General features: G+C 46.8%; 1 protein-coding gene across 1 annotated transcript in view; it reads right to left on the bottom strand.

Moving 5' to 3' along the window:
- The window catches only part of KCNG2 (potassium voltage-gated channel modifier subfamily G member 2), an 82639-nt gene that overhangs the window by 24204 nt on the left and 38635 nt on the right, over nucleotides 1-19800 (bottom strand). Inside the window, exons 2-3 of the mRNA XM_010336854.3 lie at nucleotides 9389-9488; nucleotides 233-928 (exon numbers count right to left, since the gene is read on the bottom strand). Coding sequence (XP_010335156.2) covers nucleotides 233-874 — 642 coding nt within the window. The 5' untranslated portion in view covers nucleotides 875-928; nucleotides 9389-9488. The remainder of the gene's footprint in view (nucleotides 1-232; nucleotides 929-9388; nucleotides 9489-19800) is intronic.

A 19800-nucleotide genomic window follows, 5' to 3' on the forward strand; every position in this document is an offset into this window, starting at 1 on the left:
ACCCACTATTTTAGCTCCACGTTGCCCGAACTGTGAGGGCCTGACGAGCAGAGCAGTTTCCGGCGGAGGCCTGCGGGCCGATGCTGCGTCCTGAAACCCAATGCTGTCTCGCGCTGGGGGGTGGGGTTTGCCAAGACCAGCACCGGGGGTGCTCCCTCCCGCTCAGCCCTCCTCCCGCTTCACTGACCCGCAGCCCAGCCCCAGCTCCGCCCCGTCCTCGCCCCGTGCTCACCCGCTCCTCCTCGGCGCGGATGTCCGGCATGGTGCTCAGGCAGAGGCCCACGGCCGTGACGGCCACAAAGGACACGGACACGCAGGCGAAGAGCTTGCCCGCCAGCCCCGAGTGCGGGTCGTCCACCACGTCGCGCAGGCGCCGCCGGCCGCGCTGCAGCCGCCCCGGGGACCCCAGGGCGCGCGCCGGGCTCCCCTGCGCCCCGCGCCCCGCCGGCTCCGCGCGCGCCTCGGCCGCCTCCTCCTCGCGGCGGCGCAGGCGGCGCAGGCAGCAGCGCTCCAGGCGCGCCTCGTCGATGCCCCAGTAGGCCAGCTCGTCGCGGAAGGCCAGCGCGCACGGGCCCCGCAGCAGCCGCAGCTTCCCCGCGCGCAGCAGCGCCACGATGGCGCGGAAGGCGCACGGGCTGCGGTCGAAGAAGAACTCGTCGCGGCTCACGTCGTAGTCGTCGCACACGCGCAGCAGCTCGTCGTGGCCGCGGCAGGCGCGCAGGCGCTCCAGGCGCGCGAGGGGGCACCGCGCCAGCGCGGCCCAGGCCAGGCGCACGCGGCAGCCGCCCACGTTGATGATGACGTGCCGGGCGCGGGCCCCGCCGCCCACCGCGCCGCCGCCGGGGGGCTCCGCGTGCCCGGGGAGCGGGGCCATGGCTCCATGCGCGGGAAACGCCTGGGGGCTTCCGCCGGGCTCCGGAGGCCGCGCCTGCGAAAGGAACGGAGCGCGTTAAGGGCCGCGAGAGCTGGGCTGGGGCGCGCGTCCGCCCGCGGGGATCCGGGCGCGGGGCCGGCGCCGCACCGCGGCCCCTCCGCCCGCCCGGCTGCCGTTCCCGCGCCTCCGTGGGCCCCGCGTCTGCGCCGGGTTCCCGCGGGGTCCCCGCCCAGTGGCGACCTGGCCTTGAGTCATCGCCGAGAGAGCAGCCGGGTGTTGTCCAGCCACGGGCCTGGAACAAGTGTCCCACCGGGTTTTGACAAAGCGATGCAAACTGAAACGAGCCGGATGTTTCCGGACGGACCCCGCCGGCCAGGAAGCCCGTCGCGGTGTCCGGAGGGAGACACGCAGCGCCGTTTAGATTGTGCGCCGCGGACCAGCCACGTCGGAGCACGAAGGGGACTCGACTCAGCCTTCTGTGAGGCGGAGAGGCTGCAGAGCGAGGAGCTCCGGAAGCCCAGCCCCACCTTCGCACAGCGAAAAGCCGTCCACAGTCAACTTTTTTGGAACTCCAGAAACTAACCAAAAGCCTGCACCACCCGTGGGACACTGAGAGAGAACAGCTGAGTCTTGGTCACAAACACAGCAAACGGCTCTGGCCGTTTCACATACGCTGCACCCCCGCTCCGATGAAGCCTTGAAAGCAGCAGCCTGCGCTCCCGCTACCAGCACTAGCACTGGGAGGAGGCACACAGGCCTCATTCGCTAAGGATCGTAACTGTTGTGGGTCCGTGGAAGATTGCCCGAAGGGCCTGCCTTCCTCTCCTGTAAATGGGAAATCCCTCCGTGCAACTGCCACCTGGGCGTTTTTGTCCGAAAACGTTTACAGGAAAGTGTTTTAGCTACTGCTGCCTGAGGCAATGGATGAGAGTTGGGACCATGGCCTAACAAACAGCTTGGGATGGAAGGCTGGGGAATGAGATGACTTGGGAAATAAGGGCTTGAAAAAGTTCCAACAGATTCCTGGGACTCTGGAAGGGCACGCACGTGGTGGGGTTTGCACATGCAACCCCGGAGAAGTCCCAAAAGACGCTTTTCTGGCTGACCTTCAGATTCTGCGAGCAGGAGTTGATAAGAATAAGGTTTGACCAGCCTGGCTGATGCTGCAGGTGGCCCCAAGACACACATATAGCCCATCTGCAAAAACAAGTTTTAGTTTCAGACATTTAAGAATCTATGTCCAATCACACTTGTCGCCCCCTAAGCTACTGGAACAGAGACATCAGGGGCCACATAAGACAAAGAATAGTTACTAAACAAACAACAGTAGCTACAAAAAAACCTGGGGAGAGGGGAGAGTCTGATTTCCAGAACTGTCACTTATTAAAAATCTACAGTTTTCAACACAAATTTACAAGGCTTACAAAGAATATAAAAGTGTAGCTCATAGACAGGAAAAAGCAACTAAAAAAATATTCCTGAAGAAGCCCAGATATTGGATTCACTAGAAAAAGATGTCACATAAGCTATGTTTAATATCTTCAAAGAGCTAAAGTAATTTGTTAGAATGACGTCTCACCAAACAGGATATCAATAAAGAGTATTTTAAAAAAGTGATAGAAATTATGTGTTGAAAGCATAATCACTGAAATGAAAAGCATATTAGAAGATCTCAACAGCAGATATGAACAGGCTTAATAAAGAATCAAAGAAACTGGAGATACATCATTTCATAGTATCCTATCTGAGCAGCAGAAAGAAAATAACTGAAGAAAACTGAGCAGCGCCTAAGAGACCTGTGGGATACCATCAGATGTACCAACTTTTGCATAATGAGAGTCCCAAAAGGAAAGAGGACAGGAAAGAAAGAATATTTGAAGAAATACCGGTTAAAAAAAATTCAAATTTGATGAAAAACATTACACATCTAAGAAACTCAACAAACTCCAAGTAAGATAAATTCAAAGACATTGACACTGATACACCATAATCAAGCTGTCTAAAGACAAATACTGGCCAGGCACAGTCACTCACACTTGTAAGCCCAGCACTTTGGGAAGCCAAGGCAGGTGAGTTTTCTGAGGTCAGCAGTTCAAGACCAGGCTGACCAACATGGTGAAAACTTGTCTCTACTAAAAATACAAAAATTAGCCAGCCATGTTAGCAGGTACCTGTAATCCCAGCTACTCAGGAGGTTGAAGCAGGAGAATCACTTGAACTGGGAAGGGGAAGATTGCAGTGAGTCAAGATTGTGCCTATCTCCCAGCCTGGGCAATAGAGAGACTCTGTTCAGAAAGAAAGAAAGAATGAGAGAGAGAGAATTTTGAAAGCAGCAAGAGAGAAGCAACTTATCATGTGTGATGGAGCCTCTGTAAGATTAACAGTTAATTTTTTTCCTCAGAAACCATGGAGGCCAGCAGGTAGTGGGATGACAAATTTAATGAGCTGAAAGGAAAAAAAAAACTGTCAACCAAGAAATTTATATCTGGCAAAACTGTCCTTCAAAAATGAAAGAGAGAGGCCAGGCATTGTGGCTCACACCTATAATTCCAGCACTTTGGGAGGGTGAGGTTGGCAGATTGCTTGAGGCCAGGAGTTCAAGACCAGCCTGGCCAACAAACAAAACCACAAGGGAATTAAAATGGCACACACTGGGAAAATGTCTTTAACGCAAAAGAAGGCAGTAACAGAAGAACAAAAAATATGTAAGACACAGAGAAAAGAAATGGCAAACTAGCAGAAGTCCTTCCTAATCAACAGTCACCTTAAATGTAAATGGATTAAACTCAACAATTAAAAGACAAAGATTGGCTTAATAGGTTAAAAACAATAACAACAACAAAAACCATAATCCAAGCATATAATGTCCATGTAAGAATCTCTTCATATTTAAAGAGAAATACCTTGAAAATGAAGGAAAAAGAGCTGGAGTGGCCATACTAATTTCTGACAAAATAGGTTTTCAGGCAAAAATTGTTGTGAGGGACAAAGAAGGGCATTATGTAATGATAAAAGGGTCAATCCATGAACAGTTGCATACCAACAAATTAAATAATGAGGATGATGTGAACAAATTCCTTGAAACACGTAAGTACCAAACTGACTCAGGGAGAAATAGAAAATCTGAATAGAGCTATAACAAAGAAGGATTAAATTAGTAATCAAAAAAACTTTCTCCAGCAAAAATCCAAGGACAAGATGGCTTTACTGGCAAACTCTACTACATATTTAAGAAAGAATGAATACCAATCCTTTTCAAACTTGTCAAAAGACCGAAGAGGAAGGAATGCTTCATAAGCATTCTCTGAGGAGACAAGGACATCATGAGAAAAGAGAACTACAAACCAATAGCCCTGATAGAAACAGAGGCAAGGCTGGGCACAGTGGCTCACACTTGTAATCCCAGCACATTGGGAGGCTGAGGCAGGTGGATCACCTGAGGTCAGGAGTTCAAGACTAGCCTGGCTAACGTGAAACCCTGTCTCTACTAAAAAATACAAAAATTAGCCGGGTATGGTGGTGGGTGCCTGTAATCCCAGCTACTCAAGAGGCTGAGGCAGAGAATTGTCTGAACCTGGGAGGTGCAGGTTGCAATGAGCCAAGATCACACCACTGCACTCCAGCTTGAGCAACAGAGCGACACTCGATCTCAAAAACAACAACAACAACAGAGGCAAAAATCCACAGGAAAACAGAAGCAAAATAAATCCAGCATCATATTAAAAGGATGTATATGATGGCCATGTGATCATTTATCATAGAGATTTATCACAGGAATACAAGGGTGGCATGACACACAAAAATTAGTATATACATATTTATAGGATGAAGGAGAAAATGTGATAATTTCAATAGATGCAGAAAAGAGATCTGACAAAGTCTAACATCCTTTCATGATTTAAAAAAACCTCAGTAACTGAGACTAAAAGCGAACTTCCTCAACATGGCAAAGTCCACGTAGGAAAACTCACAGTTAACTCCATTGTCAGTGGTGAAAAACTGGATCCTTTCCCTCTAAGACCAGGAACAAGACTGAAATGCCTGCTCTCATCAGTTCTACTTAACATTGTACCGGAAATTCTAGTCAGAAAAATGAGGCAAGAGAAAGAAAGAAAAGGCATCTAGACTCAAAAGAAAGAAGTAAAAGTATATTTTCAGGTGATCTTATGGTCTTATATACAGAAAACCTTAAAGAACACACACAGACAGACGCGCGCACACACACACACCACTATGAGAATGGGTTTAGCAAAATTGCAAGACATGAGATCAATATTTAAAAAATCAGTTGTATTTATATGCAAAAACAATGCACAATCAGAAAAGGAAGTTAAAATACCCATTTATAAGAGCATCAGAAAGAATAAAATACTTAGGAATCAACTTAACCAAGGAGGTGGAAAGACTTAGACTTGGACACTGAAAACTACAAACATTGGTGGAAGAAATGTTGAGACTCAGTAAATGAAAAGACATCCCATGTTCATGGATTAGAAGACTCAACATTGTTAAGATGGCAACCTTCCCTAAAGTGGTCAACAGGGTCAATCCAATTGTACAAAAATCCTAGTAATTTTTTTGAAGACATTGACAAGTTGACCCTAAAATTCCATTGGAATTGCAAGGTAGCCAAAACAGTCTTGACAAAGAACAAAGTCGGAGGACTCAAACTTACTTGATAAAATTTTATTACATGACTCCACCTCACTCTCATGTCGAAATGTAATCCCCAGTGTTGGAGGTGGGACCTGCTGGGAGGCGACTGGACCACAGGAGTGCATTTCTCACGGCTTAGTGCCATCCTCTTGCTGCTGTCCTCGAAATAGTGGGTTCTCATGAGTTCTGTTCATTTAAAAGTGTGTGGTACCTACCCACCAACCTTGTTCCTGCTTTTACCATTAACGTTCCTGCTCTGCCTTTGCCTTCTGCTATGACTAGAAGCTTCCTGAAGCCTCCTCAGCAGCTGATGAGACATTAGCAGCATGCTTACTTTGCAGCCTGCAGAACCATGAGCTAATGAAGCATTTTTTTCTTATAAATCACCCAGTCTCAGGTATTCCTTTATAGCAATTAGAGTATGCACTAGTACGTTACTAGTTACTCAAACTAAGTATAAAGCTACAGCAGTCAAGAGTGTAGTATTGGCAAAAGGGAAGATGTAAAAATTAATGGAGCAGAATCGAAAGTCCAGAAATGAACCCATAGATCTATGGCCAATTCATTTTTGACAAGGTTATCAAGACTATTCAATGGAGAAGTAATAGTATCTCCAACAAATGGTTATCCACATGTAAAAAATAAAGTCAAACCTTCAATGGTGTGGATATTGGCCTCTAAATCTTACAGTGGAATTTGATCCCCAAAGTTGGAGGTGGGGCCTAATGGGAGGGGTTTGGGTCATGGGGGTGGATCCCTTATGCATGGCTGGGTGGTATCTTCATGGTAAAGGGTGAGTTCTCACTCTCTGAGTTCCCTCCAGAGTTGGCTGTTGAACAAGCCTGGCACCCCTAACCCTTGCTTCCTCCCTCTCTGTGTGATCTCTGCACACACCAGCTCCATGCCGTCTTCTGCCGTGACTGGAGCTGCCTGTGGCCTTTATCTGATGCAGATGCCCGATCTTGAACTTTTCCAGACATCAGAATCCCGAGTTAAGCAAACCTTCTTCTTAAAATGAATTACCCAGCCACAGGTATTCCTTTATAGCAACACTGAATGGACCAAGAGAGACCCCTACATCACACTATATATAAAAATTAATTCAAACTAGATCAAAGACCTTAATGTAAGCACTAAACCTCTAAAATGCACTTAGAAGAAAACAGAAGTGTAACTCTTCGTGACCGTGGATTAGACACTGGTTTCTGAAACAGGACGCCAAAAGCACAAGCAACAAAAGGAAAAAAGAGAAACGACTTCATTCAAATGAGGTTCTTCTGTACATCGCAAACAGCACCAGAGAAATGAATGACAGCTAACCGTGGGGAAAAAAGAGCAAGCCACACATCTGGTCAGAGTCTAGAATCCAGAATGCTAGGAGCTCTTGCAGCTCAACCACGAATGACAAGCAACCCAATTTAAACATGGGCGGAGGATTTGAATAGGTATTGCTCCAAAGGAAATATGTGAATGGCTAAGAAGCGCATGAAAAGAGATCAATAGCATTAGCCGTTATGGAAATGTGAGTGAAAACTACAGGATACCTCTTCACATCCACTAGGGTAGCTACATCAAACAAATGGGAAAAAAACAAAAACAAAAACAAACAAAAACCCACCCAACAAGTGCTGGAAAGGCTGTGGAAAATCGGACCCTGGTACACTGCTGGTGGGAATATAAAATGTCACAGCCACAGTGGAAAACAGTTTGATAGCTCCTCAAAAATTTAAACATGCAGTTCCCATGTGACCTGGCAATTCCACTCCAAGGTGTACACTCAAGACAAATGAAAACATGTGCTCACACAAAAACCTGTACATAAATGTTCACAGTGGCATTATTATCATAGCCAGAAAGTGAAAACAACCCAAATTCCATCAACTGATAAATGGATAAGCAAAATGTGGGGCCCACATAGGGGAATGTTATTCAGCCACGAACAGTACCGTTAATGCAACAGTGTGGATATAAACCATATGCTACGTGAAAGCAGCCGGACAGAAAAGGTCACGTATAGTGTCTGAGCCGGGTGTGGTGGCTCACACCTGTAATCCCAGCATTTTGGGAGGCTGAGGAGGCGGGTGGATCACTTGAGGCCAGGAGTTTGAGACCAGCCTGGCCAACATGGCGAAACCCTGTCTCTACCAAAAAATACAAAAATTAGTCAGGTGTGGTGGGTGCCTGCAGTCCCAACTACTTGGGAGGCTGAGGCAGGAGAATCACTTGAACCTGGGAAGTGGAGGTTGCAATGAGCCAAGATTGCACCACTGTACTCCAGCCTGGGCGACAGAGTGAGACTGTCTCAAAAAATAAAATAAAATAAGATAAATTATCCATGATAAGTAAATTCACAGAGACAGAAAGCAGGGTAGGGGGTTCCAGGGGATGGGAGGGGGCCGTTGGGGAGTGACTGCTAATGGCTTGGGGTTTCTCTGGAGATGACGTAAAGTCCTGGAATTAGACAGTGATCGTTGCACAACATTGTTAATACACTAAAAACCACTGAATTGTGCACATAAAAATGGTAAATACAATGTTACGTGAATCTTATCTCAATTTATAAAAATCATCGTGAGTTAGTAGGTCTCGGGGGGAATCCTGTAACATGCAAGTCTCTTCACTGAGGTTCGAGGGCCACTGCCTTCCCCCGTCAACATCAAGTCCTTTTTAGGGTTGTTGCTAACAAGCATGTACTCGAGCCTCTGCCAAGTAAAGCTAAATCCCACCACAAGGGCAACGCAGGAACCGGGAAAGAGCGGGGTGTAGTGAGTGTGCTCAAAGTGCAGCTCACAGACTGCCAACTTGACCCAAGCGTGTGATTCACCAGAAATTTTAGGGGGAAAAAAGTCAAATGAAAAGGAGGGAGGGGAGAAGGGAGGGAAAGAGAGTCTAACAAAATGGCACCAGTTAGCTTGCCGGCAGGAGCTCGGCACCCCCAGTGAAAAATTGGGAGAAGCCTCTTCCAAACGGGAGAAAGCTCCTTGGACTGCTACTGCAATGTCGGGCAGGAGAGAAGTGCTGGGTAATCATGGGGACCTGTGACCTTCAGAGCCAAGTTCACTGCGTGAGAGGCGGGGGACGCGGTCAGGAGCCAAGTGGTTGTGTGTGCCTCTGTGCCCCGTGGTTCATTCGGTGAACACATGATCTCAATCTATGCGCCAGACACCCCATGTCAAGGACATGGCCTGGAGCACAGAACTGAGGAACACGGATGAGGGCCAGGCATCCGGTACCGCACGGGCTGTGGGGGCGGCTGTCGGGGGCGGGCAGAGAGGTCTGCAGAGTGGGAGAGCTTCTCTGAGACTGAGGGCTGTCCAGGCAGAGGGCTGGAGCAGGGGACCTCATTTTATTCAAAAGCGATCAGCCGCTTAGGTCATGGAAATTTGCTGCAGAGATTTCCTGCGCCCTGCTAGTCATGCGTTCTGGGGGATTAAAGGCTTTGAAAATTCCAACCTGCTGGGCTCCCGGGGCTCACGAGATGGAGCTTCCTAATGTGGCAGGAAGTCGTCTGAACCTGCTGCCTCAGAGACTGCCCAGAATAAGCAGCAGCTGTCCAGTTTGTGGAAGAAGCGTCATGTTCAAACCCAGCTGCTCCAGCCCTCTGTGGCCAGACGGCCCTGCGAGCTGAGAGCTCCCTTGTCCTCTGCAGTCCCAGGTGGGGCTCAGAAGGGGCCGTGCCCAAGTTCTGGGCTGCCTGTGACACATGCCTTTGACAGGTGTGTCTCAACAGCCACCAGAGTCTCAGCTTCACCATCAGCAGAAGGCATAAGAACCCACCTAGAAGACTCTCTGAAATGAAAAAGTAATCCCAGTACTACTTGAGGTTTCTTGCCAAATTCTGGCACGTTCTGGGTTTACCTGGCTCTGTGAAGGTACAGGGTATTCTCTTTCAGGGAACTGGTGAAATCACAGCTGAGACCAGCAGCTTCGACCTGGAAAATGAGTGTCCAGTTTCACCCTAGGAAACAGAGAGTAGCCTGAGTTATTACTGGGGAGCATTGTGGTTCGACGCCCCACCCTCTGGTCCCCGCGGAGCACATGCGTCAAGCTTGCAGGACAGGCTGACTTCCCCTGTAGCCAAATGCTTTGTGTGGTCCAGTTTTTTGTATGCAGGGATGAATAATTATTAAAATAACTGGATAATCAGGTATAACCTGGAACTTTTGCTGTAAAAGGCTTTCTTCTTCCCAGAATATACATTTTAAAATATGGGCATAAGTTACATGCTACATTAAAAGTGTTTTAAAGCTAACTACTTGACTTAAGAGATTGCAAACTACTTCTGAACAGCTCTGGAGTTCCTCCCCATTCTCTGCATGGAACATCAGGAAAAGAAAGAAGATGAACGGCTCAATAATAGAATGGCCATCACAGCACAAAGGCAGAGCTGAACTGATCCTAGGGAAAGCAGGGCCAGGCAGGGCTCCACCTCCCTGGAGGTGGAAGGAAACTGGCCAGCTGGTTCCAGAAGGTTACAAGGTCTCTGCTTGGCCAGGTCAAACGTGATGTCATGTGTCTGTGAGCCTGACGTGCACAGCGGGGTGAGGCGGCATCTCTGAGGGCGAGACTGCCAAGAAATGATCACTTAAAAGGTGCTCACAGGCCAGCGATGCTGTGACGTTGACTGAACCAGGCAGAGAAGCAGCCGGCAGTTCCCAGTGGGGGGCAGTTCTGCCCCGGGACAGCTGGCAAGGTCTGGAGATGTCTGTGATGGTCACGACGCTGACTGGCATCCAGTGGGTAGAAACCAGAGACACTGCCAACACACTTCACAGGAGGCCCCAGAGGGAAGAATTATCCAGCCCAGTGTCAGCAAGGACTGGCCAGAGCCACTCTCAGTTCAAGCCTCATGAGATTCCCACAGACGAAGCCCCAACCAAGACCAACGTAAACGAAGATTACAAACCACACAGAGCAACAGTCCTGCAGGAGCACATGCCAGCACACACATTAGGAGCTGGATTAGCCTCCTGGGAACTTCAGAAAATAGAATCATAGAAAATAATGACTGGAGGAATTAAAAACACAAGGGAAAGCAAAGACATTACAATGAAAACCCCAGGAGAATATAAATAAGAAACAAAACTAGAAACGAAAAATAGAGTCAGTAGACAAGATTGAAAGTAGAAAGGTCTCATGCTGAGGACCGTCTCCCAGAGGCATCAGGAGTCCACAAGAGGCCGATATTACAGAAAAGTCACACATGGAGGAGAAAGTAAAATTACCAAAACTACTTTACCAGGAAGCTCAGAAGAGCAAAAACAAGCCAATAAAAAGCAATGTGTAAAGATCTGGATTTTCCCAGCCTCATGGAAGGCAGGCAGTCCTCCGTCTAGAGGGTCTTTGAGGATGAGGAATCGTGCACCCGCCCCCCCTCCACACCGGCCCTCCACGGGGACCCCTGGAACTTTTACCTTTAAAATAATCGCACCCAGGGGAACTTGGTGATACTGAAGTTGGGGGATCGGAAAGCTCTTGCGCTTCTGCATGCGAGTGTTGTGACGGCATCCAGACCGGACATGGCCACTGCTGCCCTCACACGGGGTGGGGGCTCAGGTGAGTGGGGCTGGGACAGTGAGGCTCTGCTGGGCAGTGGCCAAAGAGCCGGAAGGCCTGGCTCTCCTCCTACCGACAGCCCCCCCCATGCCTTCTCTCCGGGGCCCGTCCTGGACGCCTGAGTCCAAGCCTAGGAGGTAGCAGTGGGCACAGCTGGTGCTCCCCAGGAGCCGACAGCGGAAACGCAGAACCGGGTTGAACCGGGCAGGTATAGCGTGGACAGCCACCTGTTCGTTCTGCCCATGCTTGGTGGATTCCAGAGCAAATTGGTCTGTGCTGTTTCACAGGACTGAACCCTGAGGTTGGAAACCAGAGGGGGAAGTCCGGTAAGTCCAAGTCCCTACTTGGCCCAGAGGCCCACAGGGCCAAGCCACCCACCACTTAAGTCATTAGTGCCAGCCCTGGGGTGGCGCCCGTCCCAGCCTGGGCCGTTCCCGGAGCACAGATGTGGAGGCTTTGGGCCGGGCCTGTGTTCCCACCTGGGGCCTTCCGCCAGAGTCTCGGGGGTCGCCCACAGCTACGCCTTGCTGACACGGGCTCCTGCAATCCAGTAGCTCCCACTTGATGTGGCGTCTGTTCTGAGCCACCTGTCAGCTGCACCCACAGCCCTAGCAGGTTCCAGCCTCCCCTCTTGCCCTCTGTCCCCAGCTCAGTGACTGGGACAGGCCTCCTCACACCTACATGCCACCCTCTGCTCAAAATGCCAGAGCTCACGGCCGTAACTGGGCCGGTCTGTCCCGCCCCTCCACCCACCCCTGGGCACCCAGGCAAGTCCTGCCTCAGGCCCTCAGCATGGCCGTTCCTCTGCCCAGAACAGCTGCTCAGCCATGCCCACGGTGACCCCTTGCCCTGGGCCTTTGCTCAAACCTGCCTTCTCTTCAGACTCATCTGCGCCATTCGGTTCACGCCGAAGCCCATGCCCACCTCACTTTGCTGTGTCATTTCTTTCCCTGCTAAAGGGCTAAGTGAGTCACACATTATCTTTACACAGTGTTGTTTTCTGTCTGCTCCCGCCAGGATGTAAGTGTCTTGAGGGCGTCCCCACCCTCGTATTGATGGGAGTACTTCAGGGCACACACAGGTGACGAGGACGCATTGCTGCAGGGACAGACGGGGCAGGAACGGTCTCAGGCTGCCCAGGATCCTTTCCGCACGTCCAGCAGGCACAGCGTTTCCATGCCATGACGTGTCTAGCCCGGGGCCTGCCCCATGGCGGGAGTAGGGGACCTGATCTGCACTGACACAGGGAGCCCAAGGAACCCAAGTGATACACCCAGAGAAACGACGAAGACTCTGTGAAGTCAGGAGACCGCAGCCCCACGCTGCTTTGTGCCAGAAAGAACCCTGAGCCGCACAGGAAGCCTGGAGTTTAATGACGGCTCAGCCCCTGATGGGCGGGGAAGCTGGAGGAGCCGCTGCCCTCCTTCATTCCCTGTCCATGGCTTCGAAGTCCAATGCACACACACACTCATCTCCAGAGGGCGGCCCACGCCTGCGCGCAGACGCTGGTGAGCCGCCATCCGCGTGGACCACAGCCATCTGGGAGGAATGTGATGGTCACCATTGGGGCAAAGCCCAAGTGGCCCCAGGCACCTCAAAGGAGGCCGGAGCTGGGCTCCACGTGGCCCCTGTACTGAGAAGCTCTCTTCGAGTGCAGGGGCTGAGTTCTGAGGGAACGCTTACCCCGCTGCCTTCATTAAAGCCGAAACCTCTTATGCACAATTAAACAGATTCTGACGGCGTACGGGCTCTTTGGACATGCTTTGATATTACAGACATAAAGCAAAGATTAAGTTGAATACAAAATGTTCCTCATGGGGTTCAACTGCTCAGAGCAGGCATCATTTGAGCTGCTGGAGATTAATGGCACATTATTGGAAGCAACAGTGCCCACACCATCTTTTCCCGGGGCGGGCACTTGGGACATGGGAGCACACTTCCTTGAAACAAGGTCACTGGAGGGGGGACCCCGCTGGCGGTAATGAAATGTCACTCATGCACACATAGCGTTTGCCATCCCCCGATTCCAGTGCCAACCCAAGTCCTCGCAGGGTGTCTAATGAGCGGGGCCTCAGTGCAACCTGACAATTGGAGTGAGCACAGCAGAGCCAGGTGAGCGCCATGGCCTGCATCGGCCAACAGCCCTGAAAAACCCACCTCATGTGGCCAAGCCTCAGATTCTGCAGCTATAAAACTCACGTAAATAATAATAGAATAGCACTGTCTTACAAGGCTGCTGTGATGATTGGAAGCTAATGTGGATGCCTAGAACAGTTCTAGGCATAAGTCCTCACACGCACACACACACTCATATTCACACATGCACACACATATTCACACACATATGCACACTCACATTCACAACGCATTCACAGACGTTCACATACACACACAATCACACACAGGCGTGCACATTCACACACATGAACGCACATTCACACACGCACGCGTTAACCCACACGCATGTTCAAACATATTCACTCACACTTGCACACATTCACTAACATACATGCACCTTCACACACTCACACACCCGCACATGCACACACACAGTGTAGCTTTAAAAATTTGCTTTAAAGATAATAATATTGATTCTTGCAAAATATAGTAATAAACAAAAGCCTTTATCACAAATCCCTGTAGCAGAGCACATCTCCCTATGATCTTTTTTGAGCTTATATAAAAACGAGCATTGTGCCTAGGGCGGACGCATTCCTCGTCTTACTCTCGGGAACTTCCTGCTCTGCCTGTGGAGCCGCTGTTCATCCACCACTTTACTTTCTTAATAGACTTGCTTTTGCTGCACGTGGTGGACCTGCCCTCAATTCTTTCTTGCGTCAGGTCCAAGAACCCTCTCTGGGGGTCTGGACTAGGACCGCTTTCCGGCGACGCGAGGACTTACCCGCTCAAGTAAGGATCACTCAGCACAGTTTCCGGACCAGAGATTCTCAGCTGGGACCCACTGCGACCCTCAGTTCCCAGGGACTCCGGGCAATGTCCAGGGACGGCTTTGATTGTCTCAACCTGGGATGCTCCTGGCATGAAGGTGTGGAGGTCAGGGACGCTGTTCAACCCCCACAGTGCCCACTACGGCTCCCCAGCAAAGCTCTCTGACCCCAAATGTCCATAGTTCCAGAGGGAGAAGCCCCATATCCCAAGGTGGTCAGGGGACCCTGTACGAGGCCAGCAGGGCTGCTGTCCGAGGAGGAGCACAGCAAAGGAAGCTCAGAGGATGTTTCACTGATGCTCAGAAGCCAACTGCTCCGGACTCAAAGCATTCCTCATGCAATAGATATTGCCAGAGAATCCAGCCATTGCAGATAAACGCTTTTATCAGCTGCTGCTCGCCTCTGTTCCTGCTCTGGCATCTTCACACATTTGGTTCACGCGTCACTTACCTTCCCCATGTCTTCTTACCAGCAGCTGCCCCGTGGCCAAACGAGTTTGTTCACAGGAGATGAGGCCCTTGTGACCCACACACCCCTTTCAGAAAGACGCTTCTAGGCTCCTCTGTGGGGCCTTTTTCCAGATGCACACTTTGCCTTTCAGCTGGAACTCTTAACCTTGGGGACAACACGTGTTCACGGGAACAACACGTGAAACAGGGCCAGGCGGCAACTGGAAAAACGATCTAAATACAATGACCTTCAACCAACCAGCGAGCCTACGGCTTCAGCTGAGAATTGTCTAAAATACAGAGGTATCTAACTTCAGTCCCCGGCTAATATTTAGTGTGCCACTGCATTCATATTTTCCAATTCTTACTTGTTCTATCAAAAAAATATTATATGATTTAAGACTATAATCACCCATGGGTTAAAAAATCTAAACATAAATAATTTTAAATAAAGACTCAGGAGATTTTTATTGTAAAATAAAGATGAGTAATATTAGTATCATTCCTGTAATCTCTTTCTGATATACATGTGAGTTCACATGTGAGTCTCAAGTATTTTGATTTGAAATGGTTTTATTTTTCTATATGACAAAGTTGCATAAATTATAAAAGGGTTCTATTTTTCATAAATACACAAAAATGTATAAAATGAAGGGTGTTAGATCTAATTAGCAAGTTTTTGGTTCTGTTCAGAAGAGAACTTACTAATGAGATCCATTTTTAGCCATGTTTTGACTAAGAAATTGACAATTATTTTTCAATTATGATTTATGGGACACAATCTCCAAGTCTATAATACATACAGAAATTTGGTAACTAATAACTCTTTTCCACAAAGCAAGGTGTATACAGTAGTGCTGCAAATAATTGCTCCAAAAGTTTCAAAATGAAATTTTTAGATAATTGCAGATTCACATGCAGTTGTAAGAAACAATACGGGGGCACCTTTTACCCTTCACCCAATTTTCCCGGTGGCAGCCTCCTGCAAACCGACAAACGCCCTCACCAGCGGGACACCGGCATGGACACATCCGGACCCAGAGCTGTCCCCACACCAGGGTCCCTCCTGCAGTTTCACAGTCACACCCCCTGCCTTCCCAACCACCTCCTCCTGAACCCCTGGAAACTGTTCATCTGTTTTTTTGTCTTCATCAGTTTGTCATTTCAACAATGCTATGAAAGTTGAACCACACCTTATGTAACCTTTTAGGACTGGCTTTTTTCACTCAGAATAATTCCCTGGAGAGTCATCTGGGTTGCTTCATACATCAGGAGTTCCTTCCTTTTTGTTGCGGAGTAGGATTCCATGGTATGGATGCACCCAAGCTTGTTTAACCATTACACAAGTGGAAGAACATCTGGGTTATGTCCAAGATTTGGCTATTATGAACAAAGCTGCTATAAGCATTTCCACACAGGTTATTTTTCCTCTCTGGAATAAATGCTCATCAGAGCAAGAGGTTTTACTTTTGATGAAATTTAATTTATCCTTTTCCCCCTATGGACTGGCTGGTTGCATATTTAGTTTTTAAAGAAACTGCCAAATTGCTTTCTAGAGTGTGTACTGCTTTACGTTCCCTCCAACAATGTACAAGAGAAATAGTTTCTCAGCATCTTTGCTAGCATTTGATGTCACCATTTTTTATTTATAGGCATTCTGATAGGTGTGTGGTGATATCTCATTGTTTCAACTTACCTCCACTTTATTGATGGATAATTGACAAATAAAAAGTGTATATATTAAAGGTATACACTGTTGTTTTGATACATGAATACATTGTGAAATGATTACCACAATCGAGCTAATGAATGTCTCCATCACTTCACAGTTACCTTTTTGTGTGTGTGATGAGAACATTTAAGATCTACTCTCTTAGAAAATCTCAAGTATGCAATATAATATTACTAGCTATAGTCAACCATGTTGTATATAAGATCTCTGGAAATTATTCATCCTGTATATCTAAAACTTTGACCCCTTTGATCAACACCACTTCTTCCACCCCCAGTCCCCTGGCAACCACCATTCTACTCTCTGCCTCTGAGTTCAACTTTTAGATTCCACATATGAGTGAGATCACACATTATTGTTTTTCTATGCGTGGCTTATTTCACTTAGCATAATGTCCTCCAGGTTCATTTACATTGTCACAATGACAAGATTTCTGTCTTTCTCAAGGCTGAATGATGTTCTGTTGTGTGTGTGTCTCTCTGTGCATGTGTGTATATGTCAATAACATGTTCTTTAGCCACTCATCTATAAATAGGCACTTAGGTGGATTTCATATCTTGGCTATTATGAATAATGCTGCAATGATCATGAGAGTGCAGATATATTTTGTCTGGTATAAGTATAACTACCCCTGCTCTCTTTTGGTTACCATTTGCATGGAATACCTTTTTTTCTCTCTTCACTTTCAGCCTATGTATATCCTTAAAGCTAAAGCAAGTCTCTTGTAGGTAGCCTATGGTTGGATTTTGTTTTTAAAATCCACTAAGTAATTCTATGTCTTTTGATTGGAGAATTTCATCCATTTATATTTAAAGTAGTTATTGATAGATAAGAAACTACTAATGCCATTATATTAATTGTTCTCAACTGTTTTGTAGTTCTTTTTTCTTTTGATTATTTCTTCCTCTTTTGCTGTTTTGCTATGTGATTATTTTTTCATGGTGATATACTTTGATTCCTTTTTCTTTCACTTTTGTGTATCTATTACAATTTTTTCTTTGTAGTTATGATGAGCTATACATAAAATATCTTTTAGTTATTACAGTTTATTTAAGCTGATAACAACTTAACTTGAACTGTAAACAAAAACTCTATACTTTCTCTTCTCACAGATTTTATGTTATTGATGTTACAATTTACATTATATATTGGGTATCCATTACCAAATTATTATAGCTATAATTATTTGTAATACTTTTGTCATTCTACTTTTATGCTGGGATTAAAGGTGACTTATGTCCCACCATTACAGAATTAGAACATTCTGAATTTGACTATATTCTTACCTTTACAGTAACTTTTATCCTTTAATATTTTTTCATGCTATTAGTGAGCTTTCATTTCAACTTAAAGAACATTCAGCATTTCTGGTAAGGTGGATTTAGTGCTGATAAACTCCCTAAGCTTTTGACTGTCTGGGAAAGTCAACATCTCTCCTTACTTTCTGGAGGACACCTTTGCCAGGTATAATATTCTTGTTTGGCACTTTTCTTCCAGCACTTTGAATATATACCACTCTTTCCTGGCCTGCAAGGTTTCTGCTGAGAAATACACTAATAGTCTTATGGGGGAGTTCCCTTATATGTGATAAATTGATTTCTTTGTTGCTTTCAAAATTCTTATTGTCTTTGACCTTTGAGAATTTGATTATAATGTGTCTTGGTAAATATCTCTTCTGTTTAATCTATTTAGGCTTCTTTGGGTTTCATGGATTTGGATGCTTATTTCCCTCTTAAATTTGAGAAGTTTTCCATCACTGTTTCTTTAAATAGGCTTTCTTCCCCTTTTTCATTCTCTACTCCTTTTGGAACACCTATAATTCATATATTGGTTTGCTTGCTGGCAGCCCATAAGTCTCTAGAATTTCTTCAAACTTCTTCTTGCTCTTCTGATTGAATAACTACAAATGTCCTATCTTTTGCTGATTCTTGCTTCTGCTTAATTGAGTCTGCTACTGAAATCTCTATGGAATTTTTCAATTCAATCATGTTTACTTCAGCTCTAGAATCTCTGTTTGGCTCTTTTTTATGGTTTCTAACTCTTTGTTGTTGAACTTCTAATTTTGCTCATGTATTATGTTCTTGATTTTTGTTTAGTTGTCTGTGTTCTTTTGCAGTTCACTGAGCTTCTTTAAGACAATTATTTTGAATTTTTTGTCAGGCCGTTTGTAGATCTCCATTTCTTTAGGTTTGGTTACTGGTGATTTATTTTGTTTATTTGATGGTGTCATGTTCCATGATTATTCATGATCCTTGTGGTCTTGCATTGATATCTGGGTATTTAAAAAAGTAAGCACCTCTTCTAGTCTTTACAAACTGGCTTTTGCATGGAGAGTCCTTTATCAGTCAGCCCACCCAGAGATTTTTGGGGCAAGGGTGCTGGCTGGCAGCCTTCCATAGGAAGGCTTGCTGCTGGAGTCATCAGGCAGGTTAGCTTGGTGCCTGGGTTTACAAGGGCCAGCTTGGTGCCTGGGTCCGTGGGACAGGTCTGGAGTTTGGGTCTGCATGAATAGGTGGTACCTGGGTCTGCAAGGGCCAGCCTGGGACCTGGGCTACAGAGACCATCCTTGTGCTGGTGTAGGCCTGGAGCCTGGGTCTGTGAGGACTTGCCTGGAGCTAGAGTGGGCCTGGAGGCTGTAGGCCTATAGGTGTAGTCCCGGAGCCTAGGTCTGCTGGGGCCAGTCTAGCACCAACGTTTACCCTGGGGAGGGGGAGGGACCTAGTACTGGGGTCCAAAATTAAGTCAAGTACTCACTTCATTCTCCTTCTATGTGAAGAGTATCTCTCTCCATACTGTGCTGTGTGGATTAGGGGGAGGAGTGATATGAGTAATATTTTCAATGTGTCTTCCCTTATTTCTATGCTCCATTCAGGTGCTAATCTCTCACCTGGATTCCTTAGCTCTTGTGAATGTATTTTTGAGTGTGGACGGTTGTTCAAATTGTTTCTCTAAGGGTATGAAAACTGGAAACTCCTATTTTCTCATCTTGATGACATCACTCCTCACTGTCTTTTAGTTTGATGTTTTTAATAGCTAGTGACAGAAGAGCTTTTCATGTACTTCTTTGTCATCTAAATATTCTCTTTGGTGAAATATCTTTTCTTGTGTTTTGCTCATTTTCTGTTTGGATTGTTTGTTATTTTGCTGTTGAGTTTTGAGAGCTTTTAAATGCATTTTACATACTATTTTTTGGTTGGGTATGTAGTTTGCAATATTTTCCAAAGTCTATAGCTTATCTTTAAAATCTTCTCACAAAGTCTTTGGCAGAACAAAATGCTTTAATTTTGATAAAGTCCAATTTACCCTTTTTTCTTTTATTGACTGCTTTTGGTGTCAAGAATGATTTGCTTGGCCCAACATGTCAAAGATTTTCTTCTGTTATTATTTATTTATTATAAGACAGGGTCTTCCTCTGTCACCCAGGCAACACCAGTGCAATTATGTGATCATGGTTTACTGCAGCCTCAATCTCAGCTCATTGCAGCCTTTATCTCCTAGGCTCAAGCAATCCTCCCACCCCAGTCTCCTGAGTAGCTGGGACTCCATGTGTACACCACCATGACTGGCTGACTTTTTTACTTTTCA

The sequence above is a fragment of the Saimiri boliviensis genome, chromosome 13, assembly GCF_048565385.1.
Source record: "Saimiri boliviensis isolate mSaiBol1 chromosome 13, mSaiBol1.pri, whole genome shotgun sequence".
Taxonomy (NCBI): Eukaryota; Metazoa; Chordata; class Mammalia; order Primates; family Cebidae; genus Saimiri; species Saimiri boliviensis.